Source organism: Momordica charantia (genome assembly GCF_013281855.1).
Source record: "Momordica charantia cultivar OHB3-1 chromosome 2 unlocalized genomic scaffold, Mcharantia_2.0 BLBB01000002.1, whole genome shotgun sequence".
Classification (NCBI taxonomy): Eukaryota; Viridiplantae; Streptophyta; class Magnoliopsida; order Cucurbitales; family Cucurbitaceae; genus Momordica; species Momordica charantia.
In genome coordinates, this window is record NW_028275160.1 from 4,038,817 (window position 1) to 4,062,895 (window position 24,079).

Here is a 24,079-nt window from a genome sequence, read left to right on the forward strand (position 1 = left end):
TTCTCATTTTTCCCCCTTCTACATTATTTAATATCACTGTGATTTACTGATTTTTAGCTCTATTTATTTATTTATTTTTAATAATTGGATATTCGAATGTCCGCATTTGTCCAAAGACTTGGACTCGAGAGATATTAAGGAATTTTCAAATTATATTCATTGGAAGGTTCGAATATGAGACCTGTAAACCAATATAATAAAAAAAACTCTAAACTCTTATTAATTGGACTACCCCTTGGATCAGACGTTGATTAGTTTTGGATATCTAAAGAATGTTGTGTTGGGGTTGATATTTTATGGACACAAAAATGACAGTGTGGAAATTTCTCAAAAAGAAAGAAGGATAGATGATCATGTAAGTATAAATATTAATTAATACAAGACATGAATTTGATATTTTGATAGAATGTGGCACAAGCAATATACTTTTATCATTTTCCTTTTTGAAAGATTGACAATATACTATCTAATCGAGAATTTGAAAATGTCGCATTTAAAGTCGAATGTTTTTCAAAATTTCAAGAATTGAAAATGTTTTTTTTTTTTCTGAAAAGAATATGAATTGTTGTTTTTTAATTTTTCATTTTATTTTGTGCTTGTCGAGTAATTTATTGATGTCCTTGGGATCTGTGAAATACCAATCACCATCCACGACAGCCTGTACAATTAAAAGGCTTGCCCTATTATTTCTCAAAAAAAAAAAAAAATTGAATTTATCCAGTTGTTCTTCAAGCGCGAGCAATTGCAAACAGCACCAAAATATCTTATCCACGTGGCTTAGTCCCATTGGACTGTTAATAACTTTCCAAGACTGACCAGTAATCTTTGTACTTTCTAGGTTTCCGTGACTGTATGATTAAAGTTATCCCAAGTTTACTTTGGCAGCCACACATTCATGATTCAAGTAAGGTTGCAAAAAAGAAAGAAAATATCCAATTTCTACTTTAATTTTGTAAATTTTTATACTCTTGTCTTGGGAAGCAGATTTATACTCGTTCCTTGTTATATTTTAAAATATTATATAGTCTTCTTCGTTAAATTTTATATAAAAATCTGTTTCGATGTTTATCATTAAATTTTGACTAAAATATAAAATGTCCCTAAATTTTTTATTATCTAGATTTTGCCCTTAATCTGTTCATATTCACGAACTTACAATCGATCAATTAAATATTCCTATATATGTCAAAATATATATATTATAAATATTATTGTAAAAGTGTTTACAATTTGTTATTAAAAAAGTTGAATTGTCATTAAATTATTATTTTGTTAATAGACAAATTAAATTTGTATTAATGAGCGAATTGATTTCACGTGTCAAGTACCACTCGACTAACATGCACATGCATCTAAATACGTAAGTAAGATGATAACAATGATAACTTAATAATACATCAACTTTAACATGAGCAAAATTAAAGCAATATCTTATATCAAAAGGTTATGAGTTTAAATAATTACCTCCCCATGTTGTACTAAAAAAAATAATACATCAACTCACTGTTAACAAATTTTCACAGTTCACCTCCTTTAAAATTTATAATGCATAAAGAATAAATTGAAAGTTGTAAAAAATTAGGACCAAAAAGTTACCTAAAAATTTATGTATCATATCGTGTATAATAACCTCAAAATTTCATATTGAAGTTCACATAAAATATAATACAATGTGTACTTGCTACCTTATTTACATAATGATTTAGTATTGAGTCTAGAATTAAGTGACCTATAATTTTTATCATATGAAATAATATGAAAATTACGAATACAAATTTTTCTTGAAAAATTAGAAGATGAAACAAATTTCTAAAAGTTAAAATAGTTAGATCTAATTAAAAAAAAAATATATAAACTCTTTGATAATACTTATTTTTAAATGGTTTTACGTTAAATTTGTCCACAAACATAATATAATTTAACTGACTAAGAGACATCACTTACTTGTAAAGTGTACCTTTCGAATATGTGATTAAACTAGTATATATACAAAAAAAAAAGAAAAAAAAATTTGTTGTTTATTTTTGCTCGTATACTGAGCTAAAAGAGTGATATAATTTTTTAAATTTTAGAAAAGGAAAGCAACTGTATCTTTAAAGAAGTTTGAAAGAGTGTGGAGGCAAAAATGGGTGGATCTAAATGCTCTTAAAAATGCATTTCAAACTTGAATATACCATGCTTCTATTGTAAATATTATATATATATATATATATAATGTACGTATTTGGATCGGACAAGTACGTAAGTAATGTATTCGTCTACCCCACCAACCCTGTACTTCCTCTTCAGAATTTTGATGATGATATATTATTAGAAAAAAATCAAAAGAATTCCCTGTTATAGGAGCATAGATCTTCAAGAATTATATCTAAGAATCAATTTGATTTAAATACCATTATGGCATATTGTAGTGGGGTGCGACTCTGCCAGCTGGCTCCGGAGTCAGCAAAGTAAAACAAAAAACAAAGATGCAAAACTATAAAACAAAGAATATTAACCCTGGTCCCATGTACTCGCCAATTCTCTACTCGTCACCACTACGCGCCTTCCGTGCCGTTGATACGAGAGATCTTGGCGGCTATAGCGGGCGAGTGGGTTTATTTTATGTAATTGCGTGACGGGCTTTGTACGAGAATTTGTTGGGGAGGAATCAAGCGCCCTTGCGAAGGGACCAGAGCTTTATCACTGCTGCTGCCAGTGACAGCTGGATGGGCGAGGGAAACAGCTGTATTTGACACGTTGCGAAAATTCATTGGCTATGGCCGTACCCCACCTTTCAGAAGAGGGGACAGCTCGTACCAACTTCCACTATCACTCTGCAAAGCTTCTTCCAGCTGGTTGGGCCAATAGTAACGGCTATATTCTCTTTTTAAAATTCTCGCACTATTTATACATCTCGGAAATTTAAATCCGACGTGGAGTACGACGTGGCATGGCCATTTGAATACGTGGAATACTCTTTTTTTTTTTTAATGGGGGATGGGAGAATTGGGGCTTGTGTAAGAAGCCAGAAGAAAACTGGCTATAAATGGGCTGCGCTTCACTAAAAGATTGCTACAGAGTATTTCAGAGTAGAAGCTTCAGCTCCACTCTGCTCCAACGCACTGTCTTATCTGTTCTATCCAATCGCTTCATCTTCATCTTCCATGGCTTCTTCTGTGTCTTTTGCCTGTTTTCTTGGGTTCTTTCTTTGTTTTTTGATGGTCGGTTACGTCGAATCGAGAAATTTTCACGAGCTTTTCCAGCCCAGCTGGGCTTTCGACCACTTCATCTACGAAGGAGAGCTTCTTAAGCTTAGACTCGATAACTCATCTGGTACACTAATTATTCTTTTCACCCAAAATCTTTGTTTACCCACTGATTTCACATATACGAACGAACTAGGCTCAAATGTAGAGCTCTGGGAAGCAAGTAGTTTTCTTGATACTAAGAAATCCGTGTATTGGAATTTGCAGGTGCTGGGTTTTCATCCAAGAGCAAGTATATGTTTGGGAGGGTCACAATCCAAATAAAACTCGTAGAGGGTGACTCTGCTGGAACTGTAACTGCATTTTATGTAAGTAATTAATTATACTCCCGATTCATTTGAAAATCTTGATATGGTTCATTATACTCTCGAGTCATCAAGAATCTTGAATATTGGAGCAGATTTAGATCATAGGGTGTAGGCAGGAAGAGGTTGTAATTAGTAGAACACACCCACTCTCGTATCGTCATACTCGTGTATTGGCTTTATGATTTTTATTTTTTTTTGGCTCTGTTCGTCCCCACTCTACATCATCATGCATTATTAACTACATCAGTCCATTAAATTGACCATATAAATTCCTTACCTGCCTTTGTGCCATATATCATGTTCAATCGATGATGATATTAATTGCTTGCTATTGTTTTAACTTTTTACCCCCCAACAAAATGATGATCGAATAAGATGCTGCTACCCTTTTCTTATTCATTTATTTATCTCCCTCCTGCCATGTTCATTAAATTTTAATCATGTATCTGTGAATCTGTGATGATGCAGATGTCATCAGACGGCCCAAATCACAATGAATTCGACTTCGAGTTTCTGGGGAATACCACAGGCGAACCTTACTCGGTCCAGACCAACGTGTATGTAAACGGCGTGGGCAACAGAGAACAGAGACTCAACCTCTGGTTTGACCCAACCAAGGACTTCCACTCCTATTCCATCTTCTGGAACCGTCGCCAAGTAATGTAAGCAATCTTCCACGCTGAATGCTAATATAGAATTTTTTTTTCCTGTTATATTATTATGGGTCTGATCTGAAGTGGGTCTCTGCTAGAAATGTCGGGGGTTAGAGCAGAGTGACTCTGCAAAACAGGGCAATCGGTTCCATGAAAAGGGGCATCGAATCTCGTGTCCAATTTTTGTTCTTTTCTTCTGGGTCCCGCATCTTTCTTTCTTTAATTAAAATTTCTCTGATCTATTTTGTCTATTTGTGTGGTCGTCAGATTCCTTGTGGATGAAACCCCAATCAGAGTACATTCAAACTTGGAGCACAGAGGCATACCCTTCCCGAAGGACCAAGCGATGGGGGTGTACAGCTCAATATGGAACGCCGATGATTGGGCGACGCAGGGCGGTCGGGTTAAGACGGATTGGTCCCACGCGCCATTCATAGCCTCGTACAAGGGTTTCGAGATCGATGGGTGCGAGTGCCCGGCGACGGTGACGGCGGCGGACGTTGCTCGGAAGTGCAGCAGCAATGGGGAGAAGAAGTATTGGTGGGACGAACCAACGATGTCGGAGCTGAATCTGCACCAAAGCCATCAGCTGCTGTGGGTTCGGGCTAAGCACATGGTATATGACTATTGTACGGACAACGCTCGGTTCCCTGTTACTCCTGCTGAGTGCGTCCATCACACCCACCGCCATTGGTGATGGGTTTGTGTTTCCACTGTACAAAGAAGAAATTAGAGTGCAGAATGGAGGAGGAAGAAGAAGGGGAGGAGGAGAAATGTGGATAATGTGGCTATGAAACATGTGCTCCATGTTCTGTTTTTGAGTTTTATGATGGCTAAAATTGCAGGGTTAGTGGGATTTCCGGTGGTTTGTGGGTGTGTTTATCAGTGGTCGTAGTACGATAGAATTAATCAAAATTAATTTTCTCTTTAAATACTCGGAAAGCATTCATAAAGTATACACAACTTTTTCCTAACTAATAATTCAGGATTCATAACAAAATAAAAATGTGTAATAATCATGGCAAATGATGACATAAAGAAGAAAGGCTGTTGATAATGGAGGTCCAAATCAAGAAAACTGGAGAATAATGGATTATTTTATTTGTTGATTTACCTTGGATCAAAAATAAGATTTAAAAAGTGACCCGTGGGGGGACCAATGATGAAGGCAATTTTGGGTCGAAATTTTTATGTTTGGCGAGATGGTGGACCATTGACATTCGAGTCCAGAAAACAAGTGAAATTTCGCTATCCAAACAAAAACATTATCACGGGATTAAAAATCAGTGTCCAGTTAATCACGTTTCATATAACAATACGGAAAGACTAAAAACTCTTAACTATCATTAAGAAGGAAAATTTTAAGTTTAGTAATCAACAATAAGTTACACTTGGAGAGCATATAACTCTTGTTGGTTACTAAAATGATACATTATATGAAAGAAGTTGTTTTTTTTTTAGTTAACGTAGAAGATAAAGATTTGAATAATGAAAAATTATGACTATAGTTTCTATTCAATTATTTCATTTAATTTCTATAGTAGTGATGAATTTTGGGTTTGAAATTTATTTAAAGTGGACATTATTTTTAATATTAAGTTAATGATTGAAATATTTTCTTATTTAACATAATTAAAATATTAATACTCATTCTTTTTTAGTATAACATGAATTGTTTTATTGTCGAATCGAGTATAACTCAAATGGTTAAGGCAATTATCTCATGAGTTCGAACTCCCAATTGCTAATAAGGTCGGGAGCGTACGGCATGTTAAAAAAACTAAAAAAGAGTTAAATATTTAAAAAGTTAATGAAGAAAACTATGACATCGTGTCTGTTTTATTTTGGAAGATTAATTGGGCCTTGGGTCATTCGGCCCATATGATAAGTATATCCACATTATTTACATTACAGGCAGAGGCACGTACGATTTGTTAATTAAATTCGAGGCGGTGCATTGGGGCCTAGGGTTCCCCGTTCGTCTGCTTTGTCGTCGTCAACGCGACCGTCTTTAGTCCATGGCTCTCTAGAATCGGAATGTCCGTCCTTTGTTCGACGTCGCAAATTTAGGAACTGCTTCACCGCAGGAAGGGGGAGGTATATTTCTGGCTTCTCTAGAAAAATTCAGTTGCTTTTTAGAATAAAAATAGGGTCTTTTTTCTTCCTGATTCTGAAATGAAAAGTGGGCTTTTCTTTTGACTTTTGCTGCTAAGTGAAACGAGTGGTAGACTGTGGAACATATGCATTTTGTGTTGGTTTTACCTTAAACTTCTGGTCGAGCCAAAGGGTTTGTAAAATGCGGTTCTGGGTTGGAAAGAGGCCGGAAAAATTAAGTCAGGTTTCACTTGGTTGGTAGGCGTGGATAATCTAATTTTTTACCATTTATATAATGGTTTTTTTTACGTCGTCTTTAATTACTTATTCTATAGTTTCCATTTCCCTTGTTTCAAGAGGTGTTTATAGAGTCCACACATACAGGCAGTTGCGTGCTGTTTTTGCATTTCTTTTTAGGATGAATTTGCGGATTTACTGATACTGGTTTAGATGAAGGAAATCTGATTGATGTTGTTTTTGTGTTACTAGTTTTAGAACTTAAGTGACTTGCTAAATGTGTACTGTATGCCGGACGTAAATGCCAATTCAAACTTGGTGGAGAGTACTTGGCATAGAGAAATTATAGATGGGACTGAGATCAGAAATTTTGTTGAAGTAGCAATAGCCTAAGCAGAAAGTATGGTGCAAACTGCTAAAGTTGCAGTTTACAGAATTTAAATTAGAAATCACTGTAGTATAGAGTACAGTAACGATTGATAGTCTGTATTAGTTTTTTGCCACATAAGGGCGACCACTTGATGATCTGTGTTATATTTTCAATGGACATGGGGTAATAGCCATGCCTTTCTTCACATGGGGCATGAAGGACTGAGATTCATTGGGTGGTAGTCATAATGCACATATGGCCTAGACAATTCCCTGACTTCAGATTTTGCTTAATTTGTGCATTTGGCTGTTGATACTTGATAGTTATTGGCTTCCGGTTTAAAAATTGACAATAAAGTGGTTTGATTTTAACTCCCTTTCCCAATTGAGACGTGCCGTCTTTTCTTAAGCATGAAAATTGAAACTATCTTTTGATGGTGACAGGCTTTTTGTGGTCTTTCTGATTTGTTCTGTCCAACCTAAGGATTTCTTGGATGCCTAAATTAGAAAAATTGCAAGCTAGACGGCCTGGATCATCATCCGTGGCTGAGACTCTAGCAAAATGGAAAGATTACAATGATCACCTTGATTCATGTAACGATGAGACCAAACTCACCCGTAGAGTTCCAGCAAAAGGATCAAAAAAAGGCTGCATGAAAGGTAAGGGAGGGCCAGAGAATTTGCGATGTAATTACAGAGGAGTTAGGCAAAGGACATGGGGCAAGTGGGTTGCAGAAATTCGGGCACCGAATAGGGGAAGTCGGCTCTGGTTGGGTACATTTCCATCTGCCATTGAAGCTGCTCTTGCTTATGATGAAGCTGCAAGGGCAATGTATGGCACTATGGCTCGCCTCAATTTTCCCAACATCTCAATTCCAACCTTGCTAAAAGAAAAAGAATCAGCCACAAAGGATTCTCCTGAAATCAAGAGGCCTTCAATCTCTTCTTTAGGGTCAACTTCACTTAGTCTGAGTTCCGAGTCCACAATAACATCAGATCACTCTGAGGATTGTGCAGTCGAAGATGTCTAGCCTGCTTTGACCTCTTACCATTGTAAAGTTTATGAATTGGAGAACGAATGTCAGAGGGATCCATTTTTTGGACAGTTAATGTAATGCCCTTCCGGCGGCGATATGTGGAGGTGGGGCTGGTTGTAATATTTTTTCTTCTTCTTGTTGTCACAAGTACAACTAGGGTTAGGAAGATCTGAACTAGGGATGAAATTTTTAAATCACTGGAACTTCTCTAATTGAATCATTCCTTATGTTAAATCTGTTTTAGTGGTTGATATTTCAGTATTAAGCACTCCAAATCTAGACATCGAGGCTGAGGATAAGCTTATGGGAGACTGCTTCACGCTGGAGAATGGAGATTAACTTATTGCTGAACTTTGTGAAATGAGTTAATGTATATTGGTTGTTACAAAACATGTAACTAAATCACTTTACCATCAAAACTGTGTAGAAAATTTTTGGATTGGGCTGATTTGAAAGTGATACGATTAGTTTGGGGGCCATAAGAAATTCATCAACAATATTTAAGATCATGGAAACCTTTGGCTGATATCCAAGAAGCCAGACAGCGTGGGGTTCGTACTAATTACAGTGATGAACCTGGTTCAACCGAAACCTTGAGGCCATATGAAATTGTGGTCCAAAATATTATCCTGTCAACTTGGTTGTTTTCAAGTCGGCCAAGAATTCGATTTACCACCCTTGGAAATTGGAACTTGATTGTTGGGAATTAATTAAAATTGTGAACTTCTTTTACGCCATAGATAGCAAGAGAGAATCTGAATCTAAGTCTTTTTGTTAAGATCTAGTCGAAAAGTCAGTGTCCCAAGTGTCAAATTCTAGACAACTATTATCTATATATGGCCGCTAATAAAGAAAGCAATATATGAAAAAATGAAGGAAAACAAATCAAATATGTTACTTGATGATATCTGTTGGAGGGGATGAGGCCATGAGCCACGTGGGATGAGCCCAGAAGGCCAACATCTGCATGAAGCTCCCAGGTCGGCTCAACTGGCTTAGTGCTCTCTGGATAAACCCATCCTGTGGAACTACTTACTCATCACCTATAAATATACCATCACTCCACCTAATCAGATACAAAAATCTGAAGTTGATTTATCCAACTTGAACTCAGAACTAAAACTAACTTGAGCGTACTGTCCTACCTGCCTGTTTTTATAGATCTTCCTTCCCAGTTGGTTTCCTAAATTGAATTCATGAGTTTCCCAGTTCTTCAAGTACCAAGGACTCATAAGAAATCTTAAATAAATTTAATTGATTAAATTCCCACTTAAACTGTTGTAATAAAAAAGGATTTATTACATTTTATTATCATAAATAAATGCATATTCGAATTAATCCATCATGAAACAAATAGATAGATAAAAAGAACTCTTGTTTTTCGTGTAGTATTGAATAAAAAAAGATTGATGTTTGGAAAAATTCAGGTTGCTACGGCTCCAAACACGTCGATGCTCGGCAGATTTCGACATTCAACAATACCCACTCATAAAAAAAAAAATCCCACGTTTACTTAAATTATATTAGAAAGTAAATAGGAACTTCTCTTTTACTTTAGTTGTTTTAATATGTTTAATGCATGTTAACAATTTTCATAAGTTTCAGACTTTGACCTCGGTTCAAGTTTCATGCAACTGTGATGGATGGATGCTGTATAGTGTATGCTGTTGCTGGCTGGTGGGATTCTTGGAGGCTTGACTCGGTCGCAGTCTGTAATGTTCTTGTACGAGGCTTTAATTTTAAAGGTTACAATAAATGTCTGACTTTATGTAGTTGGCAAACGCCGTTTGACGCTTTGGAATTTATTTCAACCCATTACACCTTCATTTTAGGTTCTTAATTGAGATTATATAATCATAATTTTAACCATCAGACAAGGTAAACTTTGATTCTGAGAAAAAAAGATGGTGTGAACTGTAAGCAAGCTAAGTAAAAGAAAAACAATTAAAATGCAGTGTTGATGTTATTTGGTATTAATTACTGTCGTATTTTTACCTCAAGTTGAACTTTTTCTAGCTTCAAGGGTACTACTCAAGTCATTTCATCTAGGTAGCCAGCTAGTAATAAATAACAATCTGTGATGAAGAAAAAGAGCAATCTCAATTTATTTTGAAGCTGAGACCTTTTCAAACCACCACCCCGTAATTATTATTACACGATAAGCCCAGCTACCACCAAGAAGCCAGCATTTTTTTGACCCCTTTTGACATTCAAAATTGCTATTCAGCTCCAGCCATCGATTTTTATTTATTTATTTTCCCTATATATACAACCCACCTGCCCATTTCCTCCCCCTGTAGTAGTCACTCACTCGAGCGCCTCTTTTCCCCTCCCCCAAGTTTTTATTAAAAAAAAAGAAAAAAGAAAAGATTCAGATTCAGATTCAGGGGCATCTGCTGCTTTTTGTAAAGAAAGATCCACAAATTAAATATATTTATCACAAATATGGCTGTGGTTCGACTTGGTTTGCTGTGTCTGATTCTCGCCGGGATGACGTCGATCCAACCCACGGCAGCGGATACCGCCGAGGCGCCAGCTGTTGCCGCCGCGACGCCATATTTTGCAGCTGGAATCGGAAAGGAGGAGGAGCAGGCAGTAGTGGCTGAAGCTCCTGAAATCCGACGGCTGGGAAGGCATCATTTTCACACCTCCATGGCCGGTGGAGGGGTGCTGATCGGCGGCCTCGCCACTGCTGTATTTGCTGTGGTCTTTTGCTACATTCGGGTGACTAGAAAACCAAACGCTGTCAATTAAGCTTTAGTTTTTTTTTTTCAACTTTGTTTACAGGTCAAGAAAGGATTGGTATGTTAGTTAAGCTATACTGGGGCTTTCTATTACCCTTTTTCGGCCCTTCTGTGGAATTGATTGATTACTTTTTGTCCATGGAGAATGCAGAAGAATAAACCTCTTTAAATTAACTGATTCGACACTGCCAGAGAAAACAGAACAGTGGACAGAAAGGTCTGTGTTCTGTTTCTGATCATCAAGTTTTGGCAGGATTTCGTCAATATTGTGTTTGCTGCGATATTTTAGCACTCTTTTCTTTGATCTGTTGTCAACTTCTATCATCACTTATTTTAATCTTCTTTGACCAAATTACTCGAGTCTTCATTCCAAAGAATTCTTGAACCGGCTACCTAATAAGTTGTTGGAGGCGGTTTCCAAAATTTTTATGCTCCTAATAACCACTAAATATAAATTCAATGTATTTTTTGGTTTCTCTCATAAATCCAATACTGTAAACAACCTCCTCTAATAATTTCTCTCATTTCATATGCTAACGAATTACACTACAAACCCCATATTTATGTACAGCACCCTTCTATGAATGTACTGCACTTTTCCCCATTTCCATTCATATTGTTCGGTTTTTTTTTTTAATAAAAAAAATTCAACACTGAAGTTAATTCATTAGTAGCATATTTTACATCATCAAAGACATAAGTAAGGGGAATATGTCAAGTGTAAAAGGTAGAGAATATGAATATATAACAATTATCTTCAGCAAGAGGTCATTTCTTATCAATGGGAAAAGATTTCTTCATGGCATGAATTTTGATTCAGTAATAGATTTTTTTTTAATCTGTTGTGAACTCTGTAAAATTGCACAAGAACATGCATGTTGTTGATATGCTAGGAATGGAACAGAGAGACGTGGTATGATAAGTTTGTCCAAATAATAGAGAGGCCATTTTTGTCATTGGTCAATGGGTCAATAACATCACATTTGGATTTTTGTATTTTATGTAAAATCCTATTTCAATCTGATTAGAATGTAACTTAAACCAAACTTAAGAACATATCCATAGAATAATAAAAACTTTACATTATTTTGTCCCCCTATTTATTCATAGGCTAAGTCTATATTCTATTCAATTCAATGGGTCGGGTATCTTTTAAATCACACTTACACTCAACTCAATAACTTTTCATTTCAAAATAGATATAAAATAAAACTATTAAATTGAAAAATCAGATTAGATAAAACCGAGACTTGAAAATAATTAGTGATTTTGTTAGATTTTTAGTAGGACCATAATATGATGTGCCTTTGACTGCAACCTCAAGGATGTTAGTGTGTTATTATCATAATTTGGCCCAAATCATTAATATCTATTGGACTCAAATAAATTATAAATTATGTAGGGCTCTTTGCTAACTCCAAACGCAATTCATTTGGATAAATTACAAATATAGTATAATATAAAGCTAAATAATTTAAAAGTAACAACTGCGGAAAAGTAATTATAATTATGACATGTTCAAGTTCAAGTATGGTTATATTATAATCATCTCAATTAGAAAAAAAACGAGCTAATTACTATTCTAAAGGAATTTAACAAGAATTTAATTTTCTTTTGGCAAATACTGTGGTATTTACAATTAATTTTTTAACTACTGCATTTTAATTATTTTTATAAATATTTTAAAAAGAGGAGGCCACCGAATACAACTTTGCTATTTTTATTTGTTGTAAGCGAGAATAAAATCGGTCTATTTAGTTGGTGATTTGAAAACAAAGAATTTATTCTTTTAGTGTTTTTTAATTTTTAAAAACGGTCTCTTTAGTAATATATTTGTAAACGAGGGTAGTTATCAACTAAATATTTAATTTAATCAAAAATATTATTAATTAATTTATTAATATATATATATTTTAAATATTGTATAATTATTATTTTACAATATTATATAATTGAGCATATATGATTTTTGACATGTTTTAGTTTTAAAAAAATAAAATGAATTTATAATATTAAATAATATATTTATCAAAAACTTTATTTTTTTTTGTTAATTTAATTCTACATTTTTTAAAAAAATTTAGAATATAAATGGGCCAACCAACTCAACTTGGCCCATTAATTTATCCATTTTGAACATTGTTTAGAGAAATTTTATCCAGCCTCGTTTTTTCTTTTGAGTAAATATTCAGCCTCCTTGTATGTATTTCCTTATTTTTGTTTGGTTAATTTTCTTTATATGATGTAATTAGATAAAGAAAATAGAAGTCGGATGGAAGTATTAGATTTTGCAGTCAAATCGAACATAGTGAGTTCGAATCTTCATCCCATATATTGTATTAAATTTTTTTTTTTTTCAACTCAAATTGAAGCTATGCACAGGGTAAGGCCAAGTAAATTGGGTACTCAGTTGAAATTTTATTTATTAAATTTTATTCAATAAAAAATTTATAAATCTTAATCAAATCAAACAATTCTAATTAATTGCAAAACAAATAACAATATTCTATATAGCAGAAAAAAAAAAAAATAGTCCAGCCCAAACCCATCCATGAGAAAATATAATAAACATGCGCAAATTTAAAAAAAATTACCATATTTAAAAAATAAGAATCATGCTGGTATATTTGCAAATATATTTTTATATTCATATTATTATGGATAACTTTTTCCAAGATGATCTTAAAAGAAAAAACCAACCCAAGACCTCCGCGGGATATGGAAACTATATATATGTTTTGAAAAGATATAGAAAACCATATCAAACTAATAATTTGATTTGGTGATTAAATTGAAATCCGAAGAGTGGAAGCATAACGAACTGAAACGCCATTCTCGTTTGCGAGAGATTGAGGAGGCTTTGAAAAGTTCAAACCCTAGAAATTTCAGAGTCTCTCACTCCCTCTCCCGTTCCCTGAGAAGAAGAAGAACAACAACAAATGATATAATAAAATCAAAACCATTAGACAGTTTCTTAAATCTCATTCTCAATCTCTCAATCTCAATGGAGACCAGATCCGCCAGAAGGCGAAGACTCTCCATCAATTCCGATCACGAACAACGCGGCGGCGACCACATCAGCGACCTCCCCGACGCCGTGCTCCACCAAATCCTGTCTCTGTTGCCGGTGAAAACCATCGCCCGGACCACCATTCTGTCCTCCCGGTGGCGCTCCCTCTGGTTCACTCTACCCGACCTCGACTTCTCCAGCTTCCACAATTCCAATTCCGCCGACATCATCACCCGCATTCTCAACGCCCGCCACCGCGATTCCAACCTCAGGCTCCTCCGCTTCAGCGCCACTCTCACCTTCTCCCGCCTCAACGCCCTCTTCCGCACCGCCATCCGCCACAACGTCCAGCAACTCGACGTCCGCGTCACCACCAACGACTACTTCAACTTCCCCCGCAGCCTCATCGCCAGCGACTCCCTCCGCCTCCTGAACCTCCGATCCGTCTACCCCGGGTTCCGCCTCCCCCCGCCCTCCCTCATGGCCGGCGGCTTCCGCCTCCTCCACTCCCTCTCCCTCGCCCTCATCGTGTTCTACGACCGCCCCTCCCTCTGCGACATGTTCTCCCACTCCTCTTTCCCTCTCCTCAACAACCTCCATCTCGAGGCCTGCTTCGGGCTCAAGCACCTCCGCGTCTCCACCCCCGCCCTCCTCCATTTCAACCTCGAGAGCTGCTTCCAGTTGCAGGGCTTGGAGGTCTCTGCCCCTAAACTCCACACCCTCCGCATTGCCAGCTGCTTCGACGCCTACAGCCCCACTTGGGTCAAAATCGCCGCCCCCAATCTCCAATCCCTCGTCTGGACCTACAATGCCATCACCGATGAGGTCAATTTCCACGATCTCACCTCTCTTCAGCAAGCCTCCGTTGGTCTGCTTCGCGAGCACGTCCACATCAACAAGCTTCAGAGCGTCTCTGCTCTTCTCTTGGGAATTTCTCGCGCCAACTCATTGACGCTCGAAAGTCAATGCATCGATGTAAGTTTCAATATTCCAATTCCACATGTCACTTCAGTTATTTGTTACTGAAATATATATATTCATTTTTGTATTTCTTTCAGGTTCTATCCAGCAATAATTACTTTGCGTGTTATTTGCCTCCATTCAACAACATTAAATCCTTGGAGTTGCAGACTGCCTTGAGAAAGCACAATGGGCCCGGACTGGCCAATATATTCAGGAGTTGTCCAATTCTGCAAACTCTCACAATCAAGATAATCAACGGTAGCAAAATTGGCAGGAAGGTAGTTAATCAAGTAATATAAATTAAAAATATTGGTGTTGGTTAATCGATCAATTACGCCTCTCTCTCTTCTGAGATTATTTTATCTTACTCTTTTGTTTAAGGATTGGCGTAGAGACATGTGGGAAAAAATTGTTTCGGAGGAAGAACAATTCTGGGACACTCAAATCGAGCCTCTTAAATCCTTTCTTCTCCATCTTAAGATTGTGAGAATCCATGGGTTCATGGAGTGCGTGAATGAAGTAAGCCTCACCCAATTTTTGCTCAAGCATGGGAATGCACTGCAAGAACTCACCCTTTGGACACGCAACTCCAATTACAGAGACTCCCTTAGACGACAGCAAATTAAGTCTCAGATAATGGCATTTTCTCGGGCTTCTTCTAATGTTAAAATCCAATTTCATTGACACTCTAACAACAGTTAATGATCTTCCTTTTAGTAAACACAATTTTATTCCTTTTCTTTTTTGTTTTTGTTTTTGACATAATGCACACGTAAACACAAACACACACAATAACCCGAATCGTGGACACTTTTTTTTTTTTTTTTAACTGTTGTTGGTGGACCATTCTTTACGACCAGGAACCCAGTGGGGACATTTTGGGCTGAAATAATTGTCCACAACGTACGAGTTCAAAAGCTCGAGAATTGGTGCATGTTTCACACAGCGAGGTGTCTTGTATTGGTTTATGGAAGCACCATGATTGAGGGCATAGTCCATGAGTTTATCGAACGTCCCTGTCTCCACAATCTTCATCTCTAAAGGACCAATGGATTTATCTGAGACTCTTCCTTGGCGGTACACGCTGTTGAGTGATTCCTCCATCGAAAGACAACATTTTTCAAATACCGAACCAGGAATAACATTATTATTATTGGCGGTTGCTTCCTTTAGGCTGATCTCCCAATAGATGACATAGTGGCCTGGAATTGTGACAGTGTCAGCGTAGCTCGTGTACTCGACCACACAAGCCCCATATGGAATTAAGTTCTTAGAGGCTTCCATTACTGCGTTTTGAAGCTCCACTTCGTCAACTTTGTCCGAATCAATACTGAGAATCACATTCTTCCTGCATACGAAGTTGAACTGTGGGGCGTTGTTCTTGAATCCCGATACTCGAAGAATGTCCCCGACTCGATATCGATACAGCCCTGTAAAATAAATATGTTTTTAACGAAGAAATTGTGAGAAGCCGAGCATAACTAGAAAAAAAAAACTACTTATAACTTAAAAACCCACCTGCATAAGTGGTGATAACCAGCTCATATTCTTTTCCTAATTGGACATCCACCAGATCAACCAGCTCTTGGTCTGTTTTCTGATTGGCCTCTGATTGACAAGTACTGGAGTAGCCAAATCCATTTGTCCCATCAAGAGGCAAAAATTCAAAATACGCCATGGTGGGAATGAGGGTGTAAGAGACCTCACTTGGGTTACACAAGGGATTTAAATTGATGCCAAAGTAGCACTCGGAAGAAGCATACATAGTACAAACAAGGGGAAGGCCATTACTATAGTAATCCAAAGTTGGGATGTACTGTGACATGGTACCCGTCACAATAACATCAATATACTTGGTATTCCGCCACAGCCTACTTATGATGCCTTCCCACGTCCCTTTACTGCACTCAGATTCAATCAGATCCGCAAGCTCAGGGTCAGGTTTCAGAATGTTCAAGACAGATTGTCTCACTAATGGGTCAGTGATTCTAGGGTTTATGGTTCCTGTTCTGATATCATTAGACAAAAGGAGCCAATGAGTTTCAAGGAATTTGATGGCACGAATGAACCCAGAAGCAAAAACAGCACCAACTCGGAGAACTTCCCTGCTGAGGCACAGCCCACATAGAAACTGGGAGTACATGCTCTGGTATGAATCTGTGCAAAGAATTGTTTCATTAGGGCTGGTGTATTGGTTGTAGGGATCATAGGGGCGGTCCTTAAAGTGTGGGCTTCTGTAGTAGCTGGTGAGAACTGGACGTGCAAGTAGCCCTCCAGGAGTTGTGGACTCAGATTTTACGAATAAAAAGTACATTCCTTTGCCCTTGTCCAATCCTGGAATGAACTGGTTCATCACAGGCATCAGAAGGGAATAAAGCAATGATTTTCTCTCCAGCTCTTCTTCTGTTGTTGGCATTAGCTTTCTCTCTCCCCCTGAAGTTCCCGAACTACAAACGAACAAATATAATCAAGTTGACTATCAATATTAATTGAGAAAGAAATGATATATAAGAATTTGCTGAGACGGAGTGGAAAAAGGAGGAGAGGCAATTGCCCTCTTAGTTCGTCTTAGTTTAAAAAATTATATACAAAAGTATAACTTTAATAGTTTTTTCCCTACATTAGATCATGTATTTGAAAAGTTAGAAGGTAGAATTTTCTGTACGTGCTTGAGAGTGAATATAGGGCTTCTTGTTGTAAAACCATATCCAAAAAAATTATTTATTCATGTTGTTTAACATGAAAACTATAATGGATTAATTATTATATACTCACCTGGTTAAGAACTCCGATATGGGTTTTGAACATAGTATTGGAGATGGATCGCCATTCGCAATTCGATCGACGTATGGTTTTATGTCATCGTAAGAGACAACGGGCATCGTCTTCTTGAACGTCTTCGTATCCATATATCCGTCGAGGCCATGGCGTAGGTACTCAACATGGGCATTTGCGGAGAGAATTTCAGTAAGAACTCGACGTTGAACTTGATCGGCATGAGCTGTAACTTGTTCAATATACTGCAATGCCCGTTCATGTTTCTCATGGGAACTACCAATTAGGCTATCAGGTTCGGGGGGCAAGTTGTTTGAAGCCTCCGGCATTTCTTTGAGCTCTAAAAAACTCTAAAAAATGAAGTGCGGAGGAGGAAAGTGGTGCAAATTTATGAAGTTATAAGCAAGGATTTAAATCTTATATATATGAAGTGGAAAGGCTCTTAAGATACGTATATATATAGGGAGAGAGGGAAATGAAATTGGGTTGGAGACAAGTTAGGCTTACCAAAGACTTAAAAATCAAGATATAAAAGATCTAATTAGGTGCTGTTTGGAAAAAAAGAAAAGAAAAAGTTATGTTGATAAATGTTCTGCTTTTAGATAATTGTTTTTGGAAAGGAAATCATCCAACTTTAAAAACAAATTAAATGTGTTTTTTACAAAACAAGTTTCTGTTTATTATTATTATTTTTAAAATTTTACCTTTTCTCTTCTTAAGGGTTTCATAGGATTTTATGTACTTTCTATACTCTTTGTAACATATCCCAATGACGCACATAATTAACTATATACATATTTAGAATATTACCATTCAAAGTTCCAAACAAAAGATGAAGATCAATCTTATATAATTTTTAAGGGAGGTTAATCAGTAATATTTTGTCCAATTGCGAGCTATGCACATACCTATTATTTTGATAATTAATTCAGACATATACCATCTATCAAAACATAGTCATCTCCTAAACGTTGTACTATTTATTTTTCTAGAGATTCAAACCTACCGGTCATTGTGAGAACAATGTCTAACCACTTGAGTTATATATAATTGAATTGGTGATTGCAATTTGAAAGATATCGAAAAATGTACCATAGTATAAGGAAGAAGAGTTTGATAGGAGAGGGTGTAAATCTTGTGTTATGTGTAGAGTCAAAATGGCATGGTTAAAGAATGAGAAAATTGAATGAGGGGGAAGCAAGGAAGGAGAAGATTGCCGAGTACCACGGACGAATGTTGTTGGGAAAACCAGCAAACCCCATATACTTTTTCTCTGCATTTTTTTTTATGTATATTCAACTCACAAAATTCCATCACCTCCCCACTCAATACATGGAATTTTATTCTTTTGTCGCTCCAAAAATCAAGGTGCAGGTGCAGCGCAGCCCCATAGCCAACAAATTCCGTAACAAACAGCCACTGCAACGGTCAACAATATATCTCTTCAACACAAGATTTAAATGTTGACGTCGATTAAAATGTCGATATTTCAATTTTATGAAAATATCGATAGAAATATTCAACGTCGATAGATATTTTGATTTTTTTTTTGTATTATGATAAAAATGTTAATTTATCATTCTCATGTCGATGTCAAACTCATAGTTATATGAACATATCGATGGAAATATCGACATGTGAACAGATTTTTAATGCATACTGTTACATACAACAAAAGTTAATTAAGCTCAAAGAAAACGCAGAAACAAGAAACCTGTGCATTAAAAACATGAATTCCCCACCCACCATTTTTGATTATTGTTGGTATGTTGTTTATAATCACAAACAGTAGGAAGCAACCATTTGCAAATTCCCCTGCCAAAAGCAAGCAACCGTCACCATGGGGGGGGGGGGGTTGACTTGATTTTTTGGAACACACCCAAAGAGATTGAGACACGTGTGCCGATGTGACTGTTCTCTCTCGTTTGGGAGACAGGCCGAGCCAAACTCGGGATGGGACCCCAAAGTCAACTCCTTTCATTTATTTATATTATCTCACTCTTATTAATTAATTATTATTCTTCCTCATCTTCCTTTTGTTCTTTTTAATAAATCTCTATCGTTTAGGCTAGTTAGTTTTATATTGCAAACTGTGGGTTGCAATTTCATTAATCCGAGTAGAAAATGATCATTTGAATAACTAATGATTTCTAGAAAATAAATATAAGTTAAATCTAGGTATTCTCAACCCTCCTCTTCATGTGTGAGCTTGAAAGTTAGCATAAAATCCAAACTTTTTGTATATGAAATAGAGAGAAAATAATATTACATAAGGTCGATGAATACAAATGCTTTTCTGATTTGAATACCATGTGTTAAATTAGATTCAAAAGTAATTATCATGAGTGGTTCATTGGTCCAAAGAAACTATGAAAGAGGGAGAGGTAATCCCACCTACCTTGAGAATTACTCATAAATTAGCCCGCCTTTTTCATCTTTACATTTTAAAAATTATTTTTATAGCTGGCTTTTACATTTTAAAACTTATTTGTAGAACACGCCTTTATTTAATCTATCGTGTGAAAGAAGAAAGGTGAAAAAGATAAAATGAGGACCCTAAGATGGTTTTAAGCGATATTTCTTAAGAGAATAAACCACCATTCAACCCAAAAACTTAAAGTTGTTGGGTTGCTTAAACTTAATTCATTTATCCATATCTCAACAATCTTCGACACACAATTTTTCATCAATGCAGGCATCGAAATTGTGTTTTAACAAAACTTTTCTACATTGTACCAGCTGCGAAGTTTTTTACCATCACATATATTTTCAGGTTTCACTTAATTTATATATATATATATATATTTTAATTTTTAAATGCAATTAACCGATGTGTCCAAAGTTATACTAAGTTGTCTCTCCCAATGATCAAAATTGTTCTAGATTTCCCATTTAATTTCCTGGCCACGCCCAAATAAAATTTTGAAACACATCAAAGAAATTCATTAGTAGCTACTTTCAAGAAGATGTTAAAAAAATTTCAAAAGATAAAATACAGTAAATTTACAAAGTAGGGAGCTATCTGTTCAAACTTTTACATCAATATTTTTTGGTAGCTCTCTAATGTCAGGATTCTTTATAGTATATGATATATAATTTCATATTTTAGATAGGAATGGCGTGGCTTTAATCTCTTGGTTCAAGTAAAGAGATAAAAAATGAAATATTAAAAAGTTATTGTAATAAACTTGATTAATTAAAATATCAGATGCTATATTTGTTAACGTGAGCAATCAAAGGATCAACTAGTAGATGTTCTAACAAAGGCTGTATCTAGAAAAGTTTTTCAAAGCTCACTTAACAAGTTGGACATGAAATATTCACCAACTTGATGGGGAGGGCGTTGAGGTGAGCATCCTAAGGGAGAAGAATTTGCAATCAAATATTTACAGATTAGGTAAATATTCTATTTATAATCAATTGATGTAAAATAGGATCTGATTGTATCATTTTGTTAGATATGGGTGATAATTGTTTGAAAGGAAGGAGAATGAAAATAGATTTCCCATTTTATTTTCTACAAAATTCACTAGTTGATGGTGACTTGTATATAGTCAGATCCAATAAGATTTAGACACATGTTTGATCTGTCTTAAAAATCATATATTTTTACTTTATAGGTATACATATAATTCATGCAAATGTACGTTCTTTTTTTCTCCATTGCTTTAATGATGTGCCCCTTAAGTCATTTCTCCATTCGCCTTGATTTTTTTCCAGATTAATTTATTCTATGTCCTGTGTGTGTAAAAGCACTTTCAAGTGCATGGATATCAATAATTGCACATATCTTATCAATTCAAGTACACTTTGATTTTGCTAGCATGAGAGAGAGACAGAGAGATTAGTGTGTCACAATATATTATAAAGAAAATTTATTTTATGGGTAATCTTGAGTAGATAAGTTGGTGCTTGGAAAAGGATTGATAATTAATTTGTGACAGTGAAGGCCAAAATTGTCCATCACCAACCACACATCTCCAAATTTTATCCCTTAGTTCAGGCCAACACATGCTTTGTTAATATGACATAGAGAGGGAATAACAGAAGAAATTAAATCTTTTATTTTATATGGTCGTGTCAGACCGAAAGTCTATAAGACATGTAAACTTAGGGTGATGTAAATATAGCATGAAATGTACCTTTCGAACAATGTTCTGATGTCGGCAGATTGGGTTACACAGAGGAGCAGTGATGGAATGTCCAAAAAGTAGGCAAAGATTACCAATTTCAGCTGAGACATAAGAGGATTTAGTTGGTCTAATGAACTGCCCTTTCGGAGAGATTTATTTTTGTTGCTTAAATTGTGTCTTTCCTTTATGATTTGGTTACCCAAGGAAAAAAGGAAAAGAAAAACAGATGATGGTGCAATTAAAAAGCTTCTTCTAGTGCAGTTGGGGGAAGCACAACATCACCATAACGACAAGTTGAAATTCAAACAGAGCCTACCACATATTACTATTTCTAATCCAATCGGAGAAATAGTTTATGGAAGGCAAAGAAAAAAAAAACAGTAGCTTATTAATGAGATTTTTCAAATTTAAAATATCACTTTAATTAAGTTTTTTATAACTTTTCCCACATCTATATATCAAATAAAGTTACTATTCTACATGAAATTTCATAACCCAACTAAGCCGTAATTGGTAAGTATTCATTTCCTCGAAGTCGGAGACTCGACCCCTGATATCTCCAAATTGTTCTACTAAAAAAGAGAAAAAATATAACTTGATATCCAATAGTCAATCAATTCTATTTCATGTTTTTTTTTGCATTAATTAATTTCATTTTATGTTAATGTTGTATACACGTACCTAAATTCTAGGGCTTTACCCATGAAGTATCGATAGAGGCCTACACTTACAAGAAGGTTGTTAGTTTACATGCAAAATAAAGGTTATTCAATCCATATACACATTAATATTACATGAAAATAAAAACCAAATTAACATCAACAAGATCAACTAATTGTTGGCCGACTTTCCCATTAGCAATTGCGCCCCGTCAACTGGCAAGAACTCGAAATAGGCAATGGTGGGGATAAAAGTGTAGGAGATTTCATCTAGCTTACACAATGGATTTAAGTTTAGGCCAAAGAAGCTCTCTAAGGAACCATAAAAGTCACAAAATATTGGGAGGCCATTGCTGTAGTGATTAAGCATGAGAATGTATTGGGCCATGCTTCCAGTCACAATAATTTTAATGTACTTGATGTTTGGCCACAATCTGGCAATAATTCCTTCCCATGTTCCTTGGCTGCATTCAAATTTAATAAAATCTGTAAGCCGAGGATTAGGTTTTAGAATGTCCATGACTAATTTCTTTCAGTAAGGGGTCTGTAATTTTGGGGTTTATAGTTCCCGTTCGTATATCATTAGCCAAAAGAATCCAATTACTTTCAAGGAACTTAAAAACATGAATTAAATTAGAGACAAAAAGAGCACCAACTTCAACAACTTTCTCGTTCTGGCAGAGTCCAGAAAGCAATTGACAGTATTTGCTTTGGTGAGAATAATGTCCCTGTGACATAGTTACAAACAAATATAGATACAAATGTGTATTGTTTTTGTTGAACCATACACGTGTTATGTGTATTCTGCCTTCTGCAATTGAATGAGAGAGCGCGCCAGCAGTTGCAATATCAAATTATAACCCACACCCTACTTGACATCTGTATTCCACTTTACAATAACATAATCAAACATGACCGCCTTTTAGTCAAAGATGTGTAGTAAGGTCAAAGATATGTGCTAATTATCTGAGTTAAGCTCTTGTTTGCATTCACATTTTCTTACCAGTCATATAATAAGAAATCAGCAAATCATATAAACTAGCTTCGAAGACCAACGAAGAATTATCAAACCTGAGAATTTAACTAAATATTTAGAATTAAAGGATTATGTGAACCTCAAATCTCCCTTTCTAAAGAAAACTACTCCATATTTGAAACAAAGAGAGAGAAGAAGATAGCCGATTCAGCTCTGATACATTCATTGTCGAGGACCATGAGTATACTTATTGTTGGGAATTAATGTGGAGCCAAACATTAAAATAGGACATTAGTTATTGGGCCAAAGTAATTAAAGATAGGTCCAATACATTTATTTCTTCTTCATCAAGTTTGGCTATATATATTTTTTTTTTTTAAATTAAGTGTCTGGGCCCCCATTTTTAACAACCGCATGAGAGAATTTTAATTAGAGTGAGATTTACGTGGAGGAGGGTTTTTGGCGATTTTTCATCGAGGGAGAGAGTTCCTTCAAAGGTGAATGTTCTGTGTGAATTTTTCTGTGAGAAAAATCTCCAACCTCCATTGAAGTGTTTCAAGAAGCTTGTAGAGTGATTCGTGAGCATTTTTCTTTGAGAGAATCATTGTAGAGCGTTTGTAAACTCTTGAAGATTCTTCTGGCATTTAGTGGAACCTGCAAGAACTGGACCTAACCCACATTGGGTGAACCCGTATAAATCTGGTGTCGAGTTTTCTTCCCTATATTTTATTGTTCTTGTTGCTTGAGGTTTAAGATTGATTTATCTACCCTTTGAACATAGTTCTGATTTGATTTACTTCTGTTATAATTGGAACTAGAACCTGATCTGAGATTAGTTAGCATATATTATCTGAAATTGTGATTGAGATAATA

At 35.8% G+C, this 24,079-nt stretch overlaps 4 protein-coding genes across 4 annotated transcripts; 3 read left to right on the forward strand and 1 right to left on the reverse strand.

The window, feature by feature from the left end:
• Positions 1–3,038: 3,038 nt before the first annotated feature.
• On the forward strand, positions 3,039–5,141 carry LOC111010982 (xyloglucan endotransglucosylase protein 6). The gene is made up of 4 exons (XM_022284576.2): positions 3,039–3,315; positions 3,456–3,556; positions 4,025–4,218; positions 4,477–5,141. Exons 1-4 carry the CDS (start codon positions 3,147–3,149, stop codon positions 4,904–4,906), a joined length of 894 nt encoding a protein of 297 aa, XP_022140268.1. The 5' UTR covers positions 3,039–3,146; the 3' UTR covers positions 4,907–5,141.
• Positions 5,142–6,128: 987 nt separating this feature from the next.
• Positions 6,129–8,180, forward strand: LOC111011341 (putative dehydration-responsive element-binding protein 2H). The gene is made up of 2 exons (XM_022285063.2): positions 6,129–6,306; positions 7,354–8,180. Exon 2 carries the CDS (start codon positions 7,404–7,406, stop codon positions 7,938–7,940), a length of 537 nt encoding a protein of 178 aa, XP_022140755.1. The 5' UTR covers positions 6,129–6,306; positions 7,354–7,403; the 3' UTR covers positions 7,941–8,180.
• A 5,272-nt stretch (positions 8,181–13,452) lies between these two features.
• Positions 13,453–15,347, forward strand: LOC148212680 (Protein with RNI-like/FBD-like domain). Its single transcript, XM_088121254.1, has 3 exons — positions 13,453–14,675; positions 14,759–14,941; positions 15,045–15,347. The coding sequence occupies exons 1-3, from the start codon at positions 13,695–13,697 to the stop codon at positions 15,345–15,347; spliced, it is 1,467 nt and encodes a 488-aa protein (XP_087977380.1). The 5' UTR covers positions 13,453–13,694.
• A 21-nt stretch (positions 15,348–15,368) lies between these two features.
• LOC111011212 (indole-3-acetic acid-amido synthetase GH3.6-like) lies at positions 15,369–17,847 on the reverse strand. The gene is made up of 3 exons (XM_022284907.2): positions 17,439–17,847; positions 16,182–17,110; positions 15,369–16,093 (listed from the first exon to the last, which is right to left on the reverse strand). The coding sequence occupies exons 1-3, from the start codon at positions 17,765–17,767 to the stop codon at positions 15,489–15,491; spliced, it is 1,863 nt and encodes a 620-aa protein (XP_022140599.1). The 5' UTR covers positions 17,768–17,847; the 3' UTR covers positions 15,369–15,488.
• Positions 17,848–24,079: the final 6,232 nt, after the last annotated feature.